Source organism: Anser brachyrhynchus, assembly GCF_964034855.1.
Source record: "Anser brachyrhynchus genome assembly, chromosome: Z".
NCBI lineage: Eukaryota > Metazoa > Chordata > Aves > Anseriformes > Anatidae > Anser > Anser brachyrhynchus.
The window spans coordinates 71923605-71936140 of NC_137697.1; the positions used below are offsets into that span (position 1 = coordinate 71923605).

Genomic DNA, 12536 nt, shown 5'->3' on the forward strand with positions numbered 1-12536 from the left:
TCAAAATGCAGATCCCTTTTGGCGTCAAAAGCTGTGGCTGTTTCCATCAGTATCTGGGTATAGCCGTAGGTGGGCTGGCTGAAGGTTGTCCCTTGAGCTCATTTTGGAAGCTAGCCATGGGCAGCCAACAACAGGTCATCTGTCAAATTAAACACCAACCAATTCACGTCCCTGGGCAGTAGTAAACGGCAAGCCGGCGAAGGGTCTGTGGCGGGTTGTTTCTTCTCTTTGCACGTGAAGAGATGGGTAACCACAGCTGAACGCATCCCGCCGCTCTCTCCACCACCAGGAATGGCGGCCATGTTCTTCACCAGCCTGCGCTGTGGTGGGGTCGGGGGGTCCCGGGCATGGCGAGGTGCCCTGTGCCGTGGGGCAGGCCGCTTGGCAGAGGGTGTGGGGCTGAGGAGAGAGGGGAGGAGAGAGGGATGGAGGGAGGGAGGGAGGGAAGCCATCGCCATGAGGAGACCGGACCGGGCCGGGCCGGGCCGGGCCGGGCCGGGCCGGGCCGGGCCAAGCCGGGCCGGGCTGGGCCGGGCTGGGCAGGGCCGGCAGCTCCGCGGCAGGGAGCTCGCTCCGCCCTGCGCCGTGCCCGCGGGGCTTTCTGCCCGCAGCCAGCCGGTTTATAAGGCGGGCGGGACCCGCATTTTTTTTATCTCTCGGCTCTGCGCCTTCGTGCGACCCGGCCCCGGCTGGGACGGCGCTGGGGGCCCGCCCGAGGAGCGGCGGCGGGGGCAGGTAACGAGGGAGTGGGGCCGGGGGGGCTCTTCTCCAGCGCCGCGGTCCCTCCCGGCCGGCTCTTGACGGGAGCTTCCAGCGTGCTTTCTGCCGTAGCCTCCCCTTACAGGTGCGCTCTCCCTGCCGGCTCTGCGGAGAAGTTGCTCGTCCGCCAGGTTTTTTTCCTTCTAGGTCTCCCTCGGGAGAAGCCTTAGAGCCGGTAGGTTTCGAGGCAGGGCGTGCAACGTCGTGCAGACCCCCCGAGGAAACTTTGGTCTGTCCTCCCGTGCTCTCCGCCGGGCTGCAGCCGCTTTCTGACGGTGACGGGACCGCAGAAAAAGCGCCTCAGAGTGAGACATAGCGCTTGGGAAGGCGACAGGCATGGTGGCAGGGAAAAAGTGCTGGCTGGACCCCTCCAGAATCTCCTGGGAAGTGCGCACGCTGAAGACTGAAAGCGAGAAGAGCGGCGAGGAGATCCTGGTCGCCCTTCGGCTAGCTGGCAAGCAGCAGAAGTGCGGAGACTGTGGGACTTCTCATGGCTGTGACAAGTTGCACGGTACAGGCTGGGGTCCTGAAACCGGGCGGACTTGGTCCTGGCAACCCCGGTGGCGCTCAGGGAGGGGGGTGGATGTGTCACAGTGGTGATTTTTCAACCAAAAGTAACTTCCACCAGTGATAAATTCTCAGCGTCTTTACAACACGATGCAGGAAATCAGAGTGCTTGTTATGCTGACCAAGAGAATTTACAAAGTTAGGATGGGTATGAGAATCACAAATATAGGTTTATGCTCTTTCATTGTCTAAGCCCATCTTTTCCAGAGAGGAGGATTGATGCCTTCCTTTTACTGGAATGATTTTCGATGCACTGAAGACTACTGAGAGAGCACATGTGTGATTCTGAGTGCTGTGGCACACTGAGAAAATTTGGCTTTAACTTTGGAAAAAAAGAAGGAATACCTTGCAATAGCCTTGTTTCGTAGCACTCCTTTGCTTAGTGAAAATGTTTGTGTATTTGTTTCAACATTGAGCCTTTTCTCCCCTTAACTTTGTGATTATTTCCGTTGTTACCTGTAACAAAACACTGTCAGAGTTTCTCCTAGTAATTAAGTGCTGCTTTCAAATCCAGTAAGCAAGGCGTACAGGAAAAAAAAGTGCTAAAACTTAAAAGTTTTAGTGGCTTTTCCCACTCTGAAGGCAGCAACACCTTTATCAGAATAGGGCTTTAGGTTATCATCGCTTTATATCTGCCAGCCAGGCCTTGGGATAGGACCCAAGACAAATCCACAATACTGCCTCGCCACTCCTTGGGTACAAACCATCATTGCTTTTGAGAATCGATTTTCATTCTGAAAGGTGCTTTGTGCTACTTCATCTCAGAACAGTCTCCAGGACAACTTTGCTCTTTGAAAATAAAATTAATCTTTCCAGACAGAAGGAGTGTTCCTGGAATACGATTTGCACAATAACACCAGGAATTTGTGAATAATCTGACAGACTAGCCTGTGATTTGCTGTTCTAGGTCGCACAGTTCATCATTCATTGAACAGCCAGCTTGGCACAAGGTTATCTCCACAGCTGACAAGCAGCTGTGTCACTCCTGAGATCTCGGTAACATATGCAGTTGTTCCTGGCATCACAGATAATTAAGATTGAGGAATGTATAGTCCCAATTTGTTTAGCATCAATCTGTGATAGATTATCAAGTAAGTAAATATTTTCAGGAGTTTGCTTGAATGGTCTTCTTTCACTTCAACTACTTAACTAGTTGTAAGAGTTGTGGGTGGGTGGGTTGTTTTGTTTGTTTGTTTGGAGCGGGGTGTACCCTGTCCAGGTGGGGCACATGCATTTCCGTTGAGCCAGTGTCACTCCGGGTCTTAGAGAAGTCCAGCTGCATTTTGTTCCCACAGTGGCAATTTTGGGGTGACACAGGTCTGAGCACATTATCCTGCAATGGATGGGTTCTCCAGGTGAAGTCATAGTTATTTCACCTAGCATTCAAGAATGTATTCTGCTTTATATTGTTCCGCTTACAAATCTGTAACAGTTTCTTTTCATTGTTTTGGGCTTTCCCCAGACCAGGTTCATACAATGTCCTGGGAACATATGCTGCCTGACTTGTAGTCGTATCTTCCTCACCGTGAAGTCAAGAGATGCTTAAAGATGAATCTTGATCAGTTTTTGTCTGGGTGTGCATATGTCTACGTATGTGTAGTTACCTACTTTACAGCAGGAGTGGGGTGGTGGTGGTAGAAGTAGTCTCTTACGAATGATTTTTTCCTTCCAATGCTACGTTCTGCATCCTGTCTGTATTTAGGTACTTGCACCATCCCATCATAACAGGATGTAAGCACCTCACAGTCTGTTTTGCAGTTTTTCTAACAGCAATTCTGTGTAAGTGTGGATGGGAAAATGAGGCTTGGATGCTTTTTCTAGCTTCTGCAGATCTCAGTTTATTGAAGATGTTAAAAGGTGCTTAGAAATTGAGCTTTAAATGACCCCGCAGAAGGGCTATGGCAAAACAGGGTCTTCCAAGTACAAAACCTACTCCGAACATTGAAATTCTATTGGTTTAGGCTATTCTTACTCTAATGCCTCTTACATTAATAGTCAAGGTAAAGCCTATGGAGAGAGCACATTTAAGCAGGTGGTGATATTTGGTCAGATATCAGAAAAACAGTCTCATTTTTGGCTTAGCATTGACCAGTCACCTTAGAAGAATTTCTACAGATGAAAAGACTTCTATAAGTGCTACATACCATTACTTAGGTAACACAAGCAGGTAGGTATCAGAAAAGTCTTAGATAAACATGAAAGAAATGTAAAATTTTCAATGACTTACAGATATGTAAAAAAATAAGGGAGAGCACATCAGAATTCCAGCATGTGTGCTATCTAAAAGTGATTTCTGTTTAATTTGTTTCTGGACACCTAAGTGCACCAATTTATCAGATACTTTTATAAAAAAGACTTAATAATAATCTTGAATGTTTTACATGTCAAAAATGTACATTGCATAATAGTAATTTGCACATCAACAAAAGCTGAGATAGACAATACTGAATCATGTACTTCCAGTATAATAGAATGAATCCTTAAAGTAATTTGAGTGCAATTACTTTAAAAAGTGTTTTATCAATAAAAATGTAAAAAAAAAAAAAAAAAAAAAGTTGATAGTACCACAATGGTGTCCCCATTCTCACCAGTGATCAGTAGTGGGGCGTCTTCTCCCCTGAGAATGGACAGAGATGTTCTGGCCCTCTTTGGTCCCCCTTAATTTCTCAGGATAGGATTTTGGTCATATGCAGATAATGATCAGTCTTTGTGTCGGCCATGAGCCGAGAAATTAATGAATGCCGTCAAGCTTAAAGTGCTTCATCACATGCGTTTGTGTATATTTTTTTCCCCTGAAATTCCAAATATTTTGTGGTATCTTATTAAAATACTTGCTGCATATGACCTTTATTACACCACATCAACAACTAATGACTATATCAATAATAGTTGAGTATTTTATGAACACATAAGTGTGAAGAACCTGAGCTAACTGTTCTCATTGTGGCTGACAAACCACAGCTGAACAAGCGCACCTCTGCCTGTGGAGCATGTTGCTGTGGAGTGAAACTGCATGGTGGGGGGAATATGAGATAAAAGTCTCATGTGTATGTACTTCAATTAACTTTTTTTGTTTATTGGACTTTTAGAACAAACTACGTTGATACTGATTTTGGAAATAAAAGTAAAACTCCAATATTGAAGAAAACCAGAATGAAGTTGCTTCTTTTCAGTTATTCAGCAAAATATTACTAGTGCTTTCAATGGTAAATAACAGTGCATACGTTCATTTCCTTTGCAGTTAAGCCAATTAACATTTTTTATTTCTCTAGTAATACCTTGTAAATAAACATGTAGTTTTCATGTCCATGTGTATTCCTGTCTTGATGTTATAGTGCTCTGCCCATTGTTAAATACTGATTTTTATTTTGGCTCTGAAGATCTTCCCTCCACATAGGTAAACAATGACATAAATAACAGCATTTTTTTTGTTTGTTTTCATGTATGTGGGTGTATATTCATACAAGACCTTTCATTATTTACATCACATTGAGCTCATAATTTTTTCAAGTGAAACCTTCAGATTTTCTTTGATGCTGTCAAATACTTCTTTTCTTTTAGAGCTGATACTTTGTGCCCAGGCAGTGGACACCTCTCAGCCTACTGATCCTCGTGACAAATGCAATAGCCCCTGCATCACTTCATTTATGCCGTTTCACTCAAACTAGTATGTTTTTGAATCAGCATAAGGAAGGTAGCGTGCTTCCCCAAATGTTACCACTTTTATAAAAGACATTAATATTTATCTTCCAACCATTTAACGGTTACTTCTTAGATAAACAAACAAAGAGTGCTTGTGCTTTTATTTGTTATACCTTGGAATTTGTTTTTCCTCACTAATTTCTAGACGTTTAGCACTGTCATTTTATGAGAAAGAAAAAGTGAGTGTGACACAGTAACTCATATCAGTGAAAAATGTGCTGCAGGGCTCATTCAGTTCTTGCTTCCATGGATGCAAATTGGGAGCGGTACAACTGCAGCAGGGCCACTTGGGTATAGTAAGTATAAAGCCATCACAGTGTGGAGAATTCGACTTTTTTTGCAGCTTGTTTGTCAGGCTGTGACAGAAGCAAGAGCAGTCTGAAAAATAAAAAGTGACAGCTGTGTATTAAGCATCCATAAATATTTTAAGTGTAGCTAAATATTGTTTAAAGTATTTAGCGCATTTCTAGAAGTTTAGGAGGCAAGACTACCTTTTTATTTTCCTCCTTATCTTCCCTCTTGTCACAGAGTAGTGGTGAGTTTACAGGAGCAATTCAAAAAGCTGACACCTCCCCCCTCCCCCGTTTTTTGTCCTTTTTTGGCCTCCTTGTCTTCTTTGAGCACCAGGTGTTCTTTTCAGCAGCTAGGAAGGTGTAATTGAGAGACAAGTGCCATGAATGAGACCGTGGAGCTGCCGACAGATGGGAATTCCCTGATCAGAGCTGTCTACCAGAGCCGATTGCGCCTCACCAGGCTGTTACTGGAAGGTGGGGCCTACATCAACGAAAGCAACCACAGAGGTGAAACCCCGTTAATGATTGCTTGTAAGACGAAACATGTGGATGCCCAGAGTGTCTGCAAGGCAAAGATGGTTAAATATCTACTGGAAAACAAGGCAGATCCAAACATACAGGACAAGTCTGGAAAGACAGCCTTGATGCATGCTTGTTTAGAAAAAGCAGGGCCTGAGGTGGTCTCTCTGCTACTGAAAAGCGGAGCTGACCCAGGCCTACAAGATCACTCTAACAGCTCTGCGCTGGTGTACGCAATAAACTCTGAAGACAAAGAGACCCTGGAAGTTCTTCTCAATGCCTGCAAAGCGAGAGGAAAGGAGGTAATCATAATCACAACAGACAAGTCTCCATCAGGAGGGCAAACAACAAAGCAATACTTAAACGTGTCTCCTGTGGACCTCAGTGAGCATTGTTCCCCAGCTGCCTGCACATCCCCATCCGAAATAGAACTGAAAACATCTCCACCCCCACTTTCAAGCTACAATGAAACTAAAAGTGCACTCTTCAGCTTTAAGGGTCTGGACCATCCCAGAAGCACAGACAGCCCGTCTAAGTCAGTTTCACTGAGAAATTCCGGTTCAACAAATGCGGTTTCCAAGCTGGCACAAGTGCAGCGGCTGCATTCTGAACCTTGGATAAAGAGCTCTCCGCTGTTTCACCAGAGTAAAATTGCCTCTTTACATGGAGAGATTCAGGATGTAACTCCAGAAGAGCTCTCTTTTAAAATCAATGGCCTTGCCTTATCAAAGAGGTTCATTACCAGACACCAAAGTATTGACATAAAAGACGCTGCTCATTTACTGAAAGCTACTGATCAAACTGAATTGAAGAAATCGTCATATGATGAGTTAAACTCTCAGACTCTTTATGGTGAAGAGAAGCTTTTCCCCAGTGGGATTCCTGTGGGTGAGGATTCCAGTTTAGGACAGATCAGCTTCATTTCAGACCTGAGCAGTATTATCCAGAAAAGAAATTTAGGAGCAAATCATTACAGCTCTGATTCTCAGTTAACTACTAGTCTGCGTCCTGCTGCTGCAGAAGACATTAAGTCAGTGATAGGAAAGAAAAAGATCACCTCTGCATCTCACTCTTTGTTACCAAGTTCTAGAGAATTATTTGAGAGCATGCCTCCTCTTCCCCTGAGCAGAAGAAATCAGACTGTTCTAGAAAGACGGGGTTCAGGGGCTTTACTATTGGATCACTTTGCTCAGACAAGACCAGGTTTTCTTCCACCACTGAATATGAATCCACACCCCCCAGTTTCAGATATTAGTTTCCTAAATAAGGTTTCTGGGGTGATTTCTTATGGGCAAAAACAGTTACTACCAGCAGTAGCTGCTTCCTCTAGGGAGACCAAAAGTACAAAAATGCTACTAAGGAGGCAGTCATTACAAACTGAACAGATAAGGCAATTACTGAATTTTTAACAGGAGAAATGAAGGTTTATAAAATCCTTACAACATGTACATACTTGCCTAACTATTTAACTGTTACACTCCTGAAAAGATAGCAGGTCTGCAACATAAGGCTTTCTGTCTTGGAGTGAGTTAAATATCTTAGATACTGCATAAAAAGATAGGCGTAACTACCTGTCTAACTAAGTGATGCTGTTTTCTGTAAATGGAAGAGTATTTATTATATTGTTTTCATAATATTTTCAACTTCAGCATTGAAACCTTACCCACAACAGGTTGAATCTACAAAGGATGTTAGGCACTGCAGTTCTCATTTTTGGGTTAGAAATACTATCCCTGCAAGGTTTCCCCAAATACATAGACTCTTTCTCCACCCAGAAATGTTGTACAAGTGAATTTTGGGAACTTGAAGCATTTGGCTGTGATGCTGGACATTAAAGCGTGGCTGTGGCCAAGCTGTGCAGTATCCACAGACCCCAGACACTGACAGTGTCACGAGCATGGACAAGTGTCTGCCAGCAGCATCTTCTGGCTCCAGTGGCTTCACTGCATGTTAACAGGCAATACAAAGACTAAGAAAAAATCTCACAGAGTACTGTTGCATATGTAGCTTCACACATGAAATTCCAAAGACTGGGAGCCCATTGGAGGTGCCTTGCTGCCCACCAGGAGTCAGCAGCTCTGATCCTGAGAGCTGGACTTCAGCGCATGACATGTGGCAGCGATCCTGCACGGAGCCATGAAGAGGTTCTCTCTCATCTGGTGTAAAATGACCAACCCCTGCTTCCCTGCTTGCAGCCTCAGATAGGCATGTCAATCAGTTTGGGTGTATCAAGCTACTTGAGTGCTGGAATTTGCTCATTTAAAAAAAAAGGGGGGGGGGGGGGGGGGGGGGAGGCAGAGTCTCTGTCAGAACTGGGTTCTGTTACTTTCTGCAGTTCCAGACTCTCAACAACCTGATCTCCAGAACACACACACCATCCTTCTACCCAGCCACAGGTCTAGGTGTCTTTTCAAGACAGGATACAGATGGTCGGAGACAGATTTTGTCTTGGTCTGTGCTTATGGTCGCACACCCATGCCTGGGACAAGCTCTGTCTTGCTGCTCAGACATTCCTAAATAAATCTGCCCAGCAGCTTGGATACTTGCCTGGGCGTTCAAAGTCCTTATTTTACCTAATTTGAAGCAAAAGCCTGAATTTGTTGCAAACCAGAAACATACTTTTGCCTTCAAGGTATTGTATATATCTCTGTTTTTAAGTATCTCTATCTAAAGCGTGTTTTTCCTTCCCATCTAGAGTTTTGTGGTTCCAAAAGTCTACCTTGTATTTGTGCATATTCTGTAGAAGCTTGGTTTCTGGTATCACATGTAGTATTTTATAGCTTGTCTTCTAAAGGTTGAGAAATATTTAATGTGCTCTGTTTTGCCAAAATTTACCTATATAGGTAAACATATATATATATAGTATTGGTGTCTGTATAATGTGAATTTCTGTGTAATGAAATGACATACTCTTTTCTGAAAATAGTCAGCGGGTGTTATCTGCCTTCTTGCCACTTCAGTCAAAATTCACCTGGTCTATGATGTTGCCTAATAAGTAACTGTAATGTTGTTTAGTTTTGTTCTTAGTATAAGACAATTTCAAGTAAGATGATAAATATATTGTCTCTGTAAGAACCTTTGGATGTGAAAATATAAAAATGTCCTAAAGTTCATAATGTACTTATTTTGAAGAAGGAAGCATGGATTATAGCTCTGCTCTTACATCACTGTATGTAAAGTGCTGGTCTGAAAATACAAATTTAAAAAAATCAATTTTGCAACACCAAACCCTTCATACATCTAGATTCTAGGGAATAAGCAAACATGCAAATCTGTATCGCTATTGTCAAAATTAATTCTACTACACAAAATACAGGTCTTGAAAGTCATCATGTCCTTTACTGTCCTTCCCCTCCAGCTCTGCTAACCTGGGATGCATAGCACTGGTGACAGCAGAGGAGCCCCAGAGTAACTGCACAATCCTACCACATTTTACTTAATCAGTTATGATTGTCACACTTTTTTAGTTTCTTACCCATCAGGAGTAACCACTTCAAGTCACAGAAATTTGATGGCAACTGGGGTATTTTAAAATTTACTTATTTATTCATTGGTTAGTTAGTTAGAGAAGGACTTTCCATCTATTGGAAGACTTGCTCATTCATGGACTGTATGGCCAACCCTAGTCTCTGCACATAAGCAACAAGTGTTCTCTGGGTTTCAGACAAACAAAACACCACCAACAACAAACCAACCAACCAACCAACAAACAAAAAACACCCCCCGCAAAAAAATAAAAAAATAAAACCACTAAAACCCAGGTGAGTTTGCATAGCTAAACATTCAAACCTGAGAAGTTACACTTCGCTTAGTAACAGCTACTGGCTGCTGGAGGACGTGGTGAAACTGGAGGAGCCTTTGGTTCCTTTCAGGTTCAGTCTGAAAAACAGCATGGTACTTCAGCAGATGCTATTGGATCAACCTTAGCATGTACATGGTAGATACAAGGATTACGTGTAAAACTTGTTAGAAACCTGATTTCTGCTGTGTCAGTGTTATAATATGTGTAGAGATAGTAATTTTTACAAGTTACTCAGATGACGGAAGGAAATGCTAAATGTCTTGAGGAGTGAAGTCTTTTTGTCATGTTGCCAGTATTTTGTGCCTAACTTTAATGCAGAAGTAATGTGAAAAGTTAACATCAGTGTTTATTGTTGCAGCAATGTTACAAGTGGCCTTAGATGGAAAAGCATTCCAGTCATGTTTAATTGCTTTTGTTCTGATGCATAAATAAAAGTTATTTTTTTCCTCCATTCAAAGAACATGGAAATAGGCATCCATTTATTCGCCATTTAGGAGCGGCTGAGTCACTATCAAAGGTACCCACTTTTAAGTGTTTCTCAGGATGTCTCTATACTGGAAAACTGGAACTATTAATTAGATTTAATCAAGCATAGCTGAATTTGTACAAAGCAATGTGTGAGAGAGCCTCTATCAGTAGCTTTTTTTAATGTTTAGTTTCAGTGAGGATACACTTCGGCCATTTTTGAAGTCTTAATCCTAGTTGTTTTCCAGTTGTCCTTAAAGTCTCTTAAGCAAAGAATGGGAAACAAGACCTGATTTCTAATGTTAAATTCCCCATTCCCCCCAAAGCTTAGAAGTTTAAAAACAACAAAAGACCTTTCAGGTGTTCTTTATGTATCTCAATAAAGAAAACATCACAAGCTGAAACTTCTTCCTTTCCAGTTTTCCTTCAAGAACCATTGCTTCCCACGCCACGGGGAATGGCTTATTTCACACACTTGACAGCAAAAAATCAGTGAAGCTCATCCACTCTAACTTCTAAAAAGATTAATGGTATAAATTCTTAAACAGTCCTATACTAAACTATTTTAAAAAATGGAAGTGATACCTCTGTAAGTATTCCTGTCAATGCAAATTACAGCTTTCAGGAATATACACTAGCTATAAGATTATTGGTTTTGAACCTCTGTGATAATATTTTTGCAGACCATCTAAGAACCTAGAAAGGTGAAAAAATCTTTTTTATCTTTGGTTTCAATTTTGTCTGGAAAATACTGTGAAACCGTACAAAGTATCTTCTAGATAAATACTGGTGGCCTCACAAAAATAGTGGTCATCTAAAAACTTCTGTATTTTAGTTTGGTTCATTAAATACAAGAACAGTAAGTCACAACATGAAAATACTACAAAAACAAAACAAAACAGTGTTCAAAGTTGTATTTAAGGTAGCGTGTTTGAAGTACAGCTTTGAAAATATCCTTTCCTGCTCTTTTTGTTTGTTTTCACAATAAGGAGAAAGTCATTTGGAGGAATTGTTCCCACTTGCTTTTTGTCTTTTTACAATTATGAAAAATAATGAAACTCTTCCAAGAGCGTTTCATGCAGCTACACAAGAAAAACAGTAAACTAAAAGTCATTAAAGTTCAGTCTTTTTTCCTCATCGGTCCTTAGTAAGACTTTCATCTTACTGCATGTCATGTAATACAACTGATCAACTTTCCAGCTACCTTTTTTCTAAAACCCGATATTTATAATAAAATGGATTCTTTTATTAGTAAACCATTACTCCATTAGTTTACTATTTTATTCATGTAACAAGAACAAGGCTTGCTACAGAAAGGTTAATGTTAGTCACAAGTAATGATCCTACCAAAAACATTCAAACTGTTCTCATAAGAGGTACAAGCTTTTTTCACTTTCAATTTAAAACTCGGAGTTAGAAGGAAGAATACTTGTTGTAAAATATTTCCCACTGTTTGCCAGCATAGTATTTTCTCCTTCAAGTTCAAAGTTTTACTGGCACCGCAATACCTTCAAAAAGATCGGTTTTGATATGGAGACATCTTATGAAAACGCTTTTTCTAAAGTAAAAGGGATAAAATGCCAATTTTTATGACTAATTGCTCTGATAAAATTCCCCAGCTATAAATCCTTTTAAAAAAGATGGCAGGTCTTACAGTCCCTCAGAGAAATTAACCTCATTTTAAAATCTTTAACATCCAATATTCCTGTTCTTCAAAGTATACAGGTTATCTGAGAAAGGGGTCTGCCTGGACGATGTCTGTAGCTGAAAGACAGCACATCTCCTAGGAATATCCTTGGTTTTAGCATTTTATACAAACAAAACATATGCTTGTTTGTTTATATTTACACAAAATAGACATCAAAACCTGAGGACGTTGACTAGGGGCTGAATAACTCTACTGATACAAACATTTGAGTTACTTTGTGCAAAGTCTTCATTTAAACACGTTCCTTGCACAGATCTGTTAAAATGCAACGAAGAAGAAAGTTTATAAGAACTGAACTGTAGGAATTACAAACAATTACTTAAAACTAATTTTGCACCTGTTTTCTGTGCTAATATTTATTTTGTAGTAGGTGAAAAGTGCCATTAAATTATTAAAAAATATATATATATTCTGGAAGGAATGCCTGGAACTTCATCGCCAAATCAGGGCTTATTCCATCTGTATTGCTCCCTTGCTCCTCTGGAGTACTAAATACGATCAGTGAGTGCTGTAACACGCAGAAACGGAAGGATAAATTTAGACAGGACATAATTCACTTAAACTGGGATTTAGGAAGATCAGGTGTTAACATTTCAACACTTAAGAAAGTACCAGAGGACTCTGAGAATCTGTGTGAAGTTGAAATTACTGTTTTAAATATAACCACGAAGATGGAACCTCCTGTAGCACAGGGCTCTGTCTAGCACCACTCTGTAGGTCT

The 12536-nt window shown here is 41.4% G+C and overlaps 1 protein-coding gene across 5 annotated transcripts; it reads left to right on the forward strand.

Moving 5' to 3' along the window:
• Nucleotides 1–511: 511 nt before the first annotated feature.
• ANKRD34B (ankyrin repeat domain 34B) lies at nucleotides 512–8129 on the forward strand. Of its 5 annotated transcripts, none has more exons than XM_080574054.1 (3): nucleotides 512–735; nucleotides 4416–4532; nucleotides 4888–8129. In XM_080574054.1, the coding sequence occupies exon 3, from the start codon at nucleotides 5702–5704 to the stop codon at nucleotides 7247–7249; it is 1548 nt and encodes a 515-aa protein (XP_080430180.1). In that variant the 5' UTR covers nucleotides 512–735; nucleotides 4416–4532; nucleotides 4888–5701; the 3' UTR covers nucleotides 7250–8129. The 5 variants fall into 5 exon arrangements, with proteins under 5 accessions (XP_080430180.1, XP_080430179.1, XP_080430176.1 ...); XM_080574053.1 differs by having other exon boundaries at nucleotides 513–735; nucleotides 907–4532; XM_080574050.1 differs by having other exon boundaries at nucleotides 515–4532; nucleotides 4888–5020; nucleotides 5656–8129.
• Nucleotides 8130–12536: the final 4407 nt, after the last annotated feature.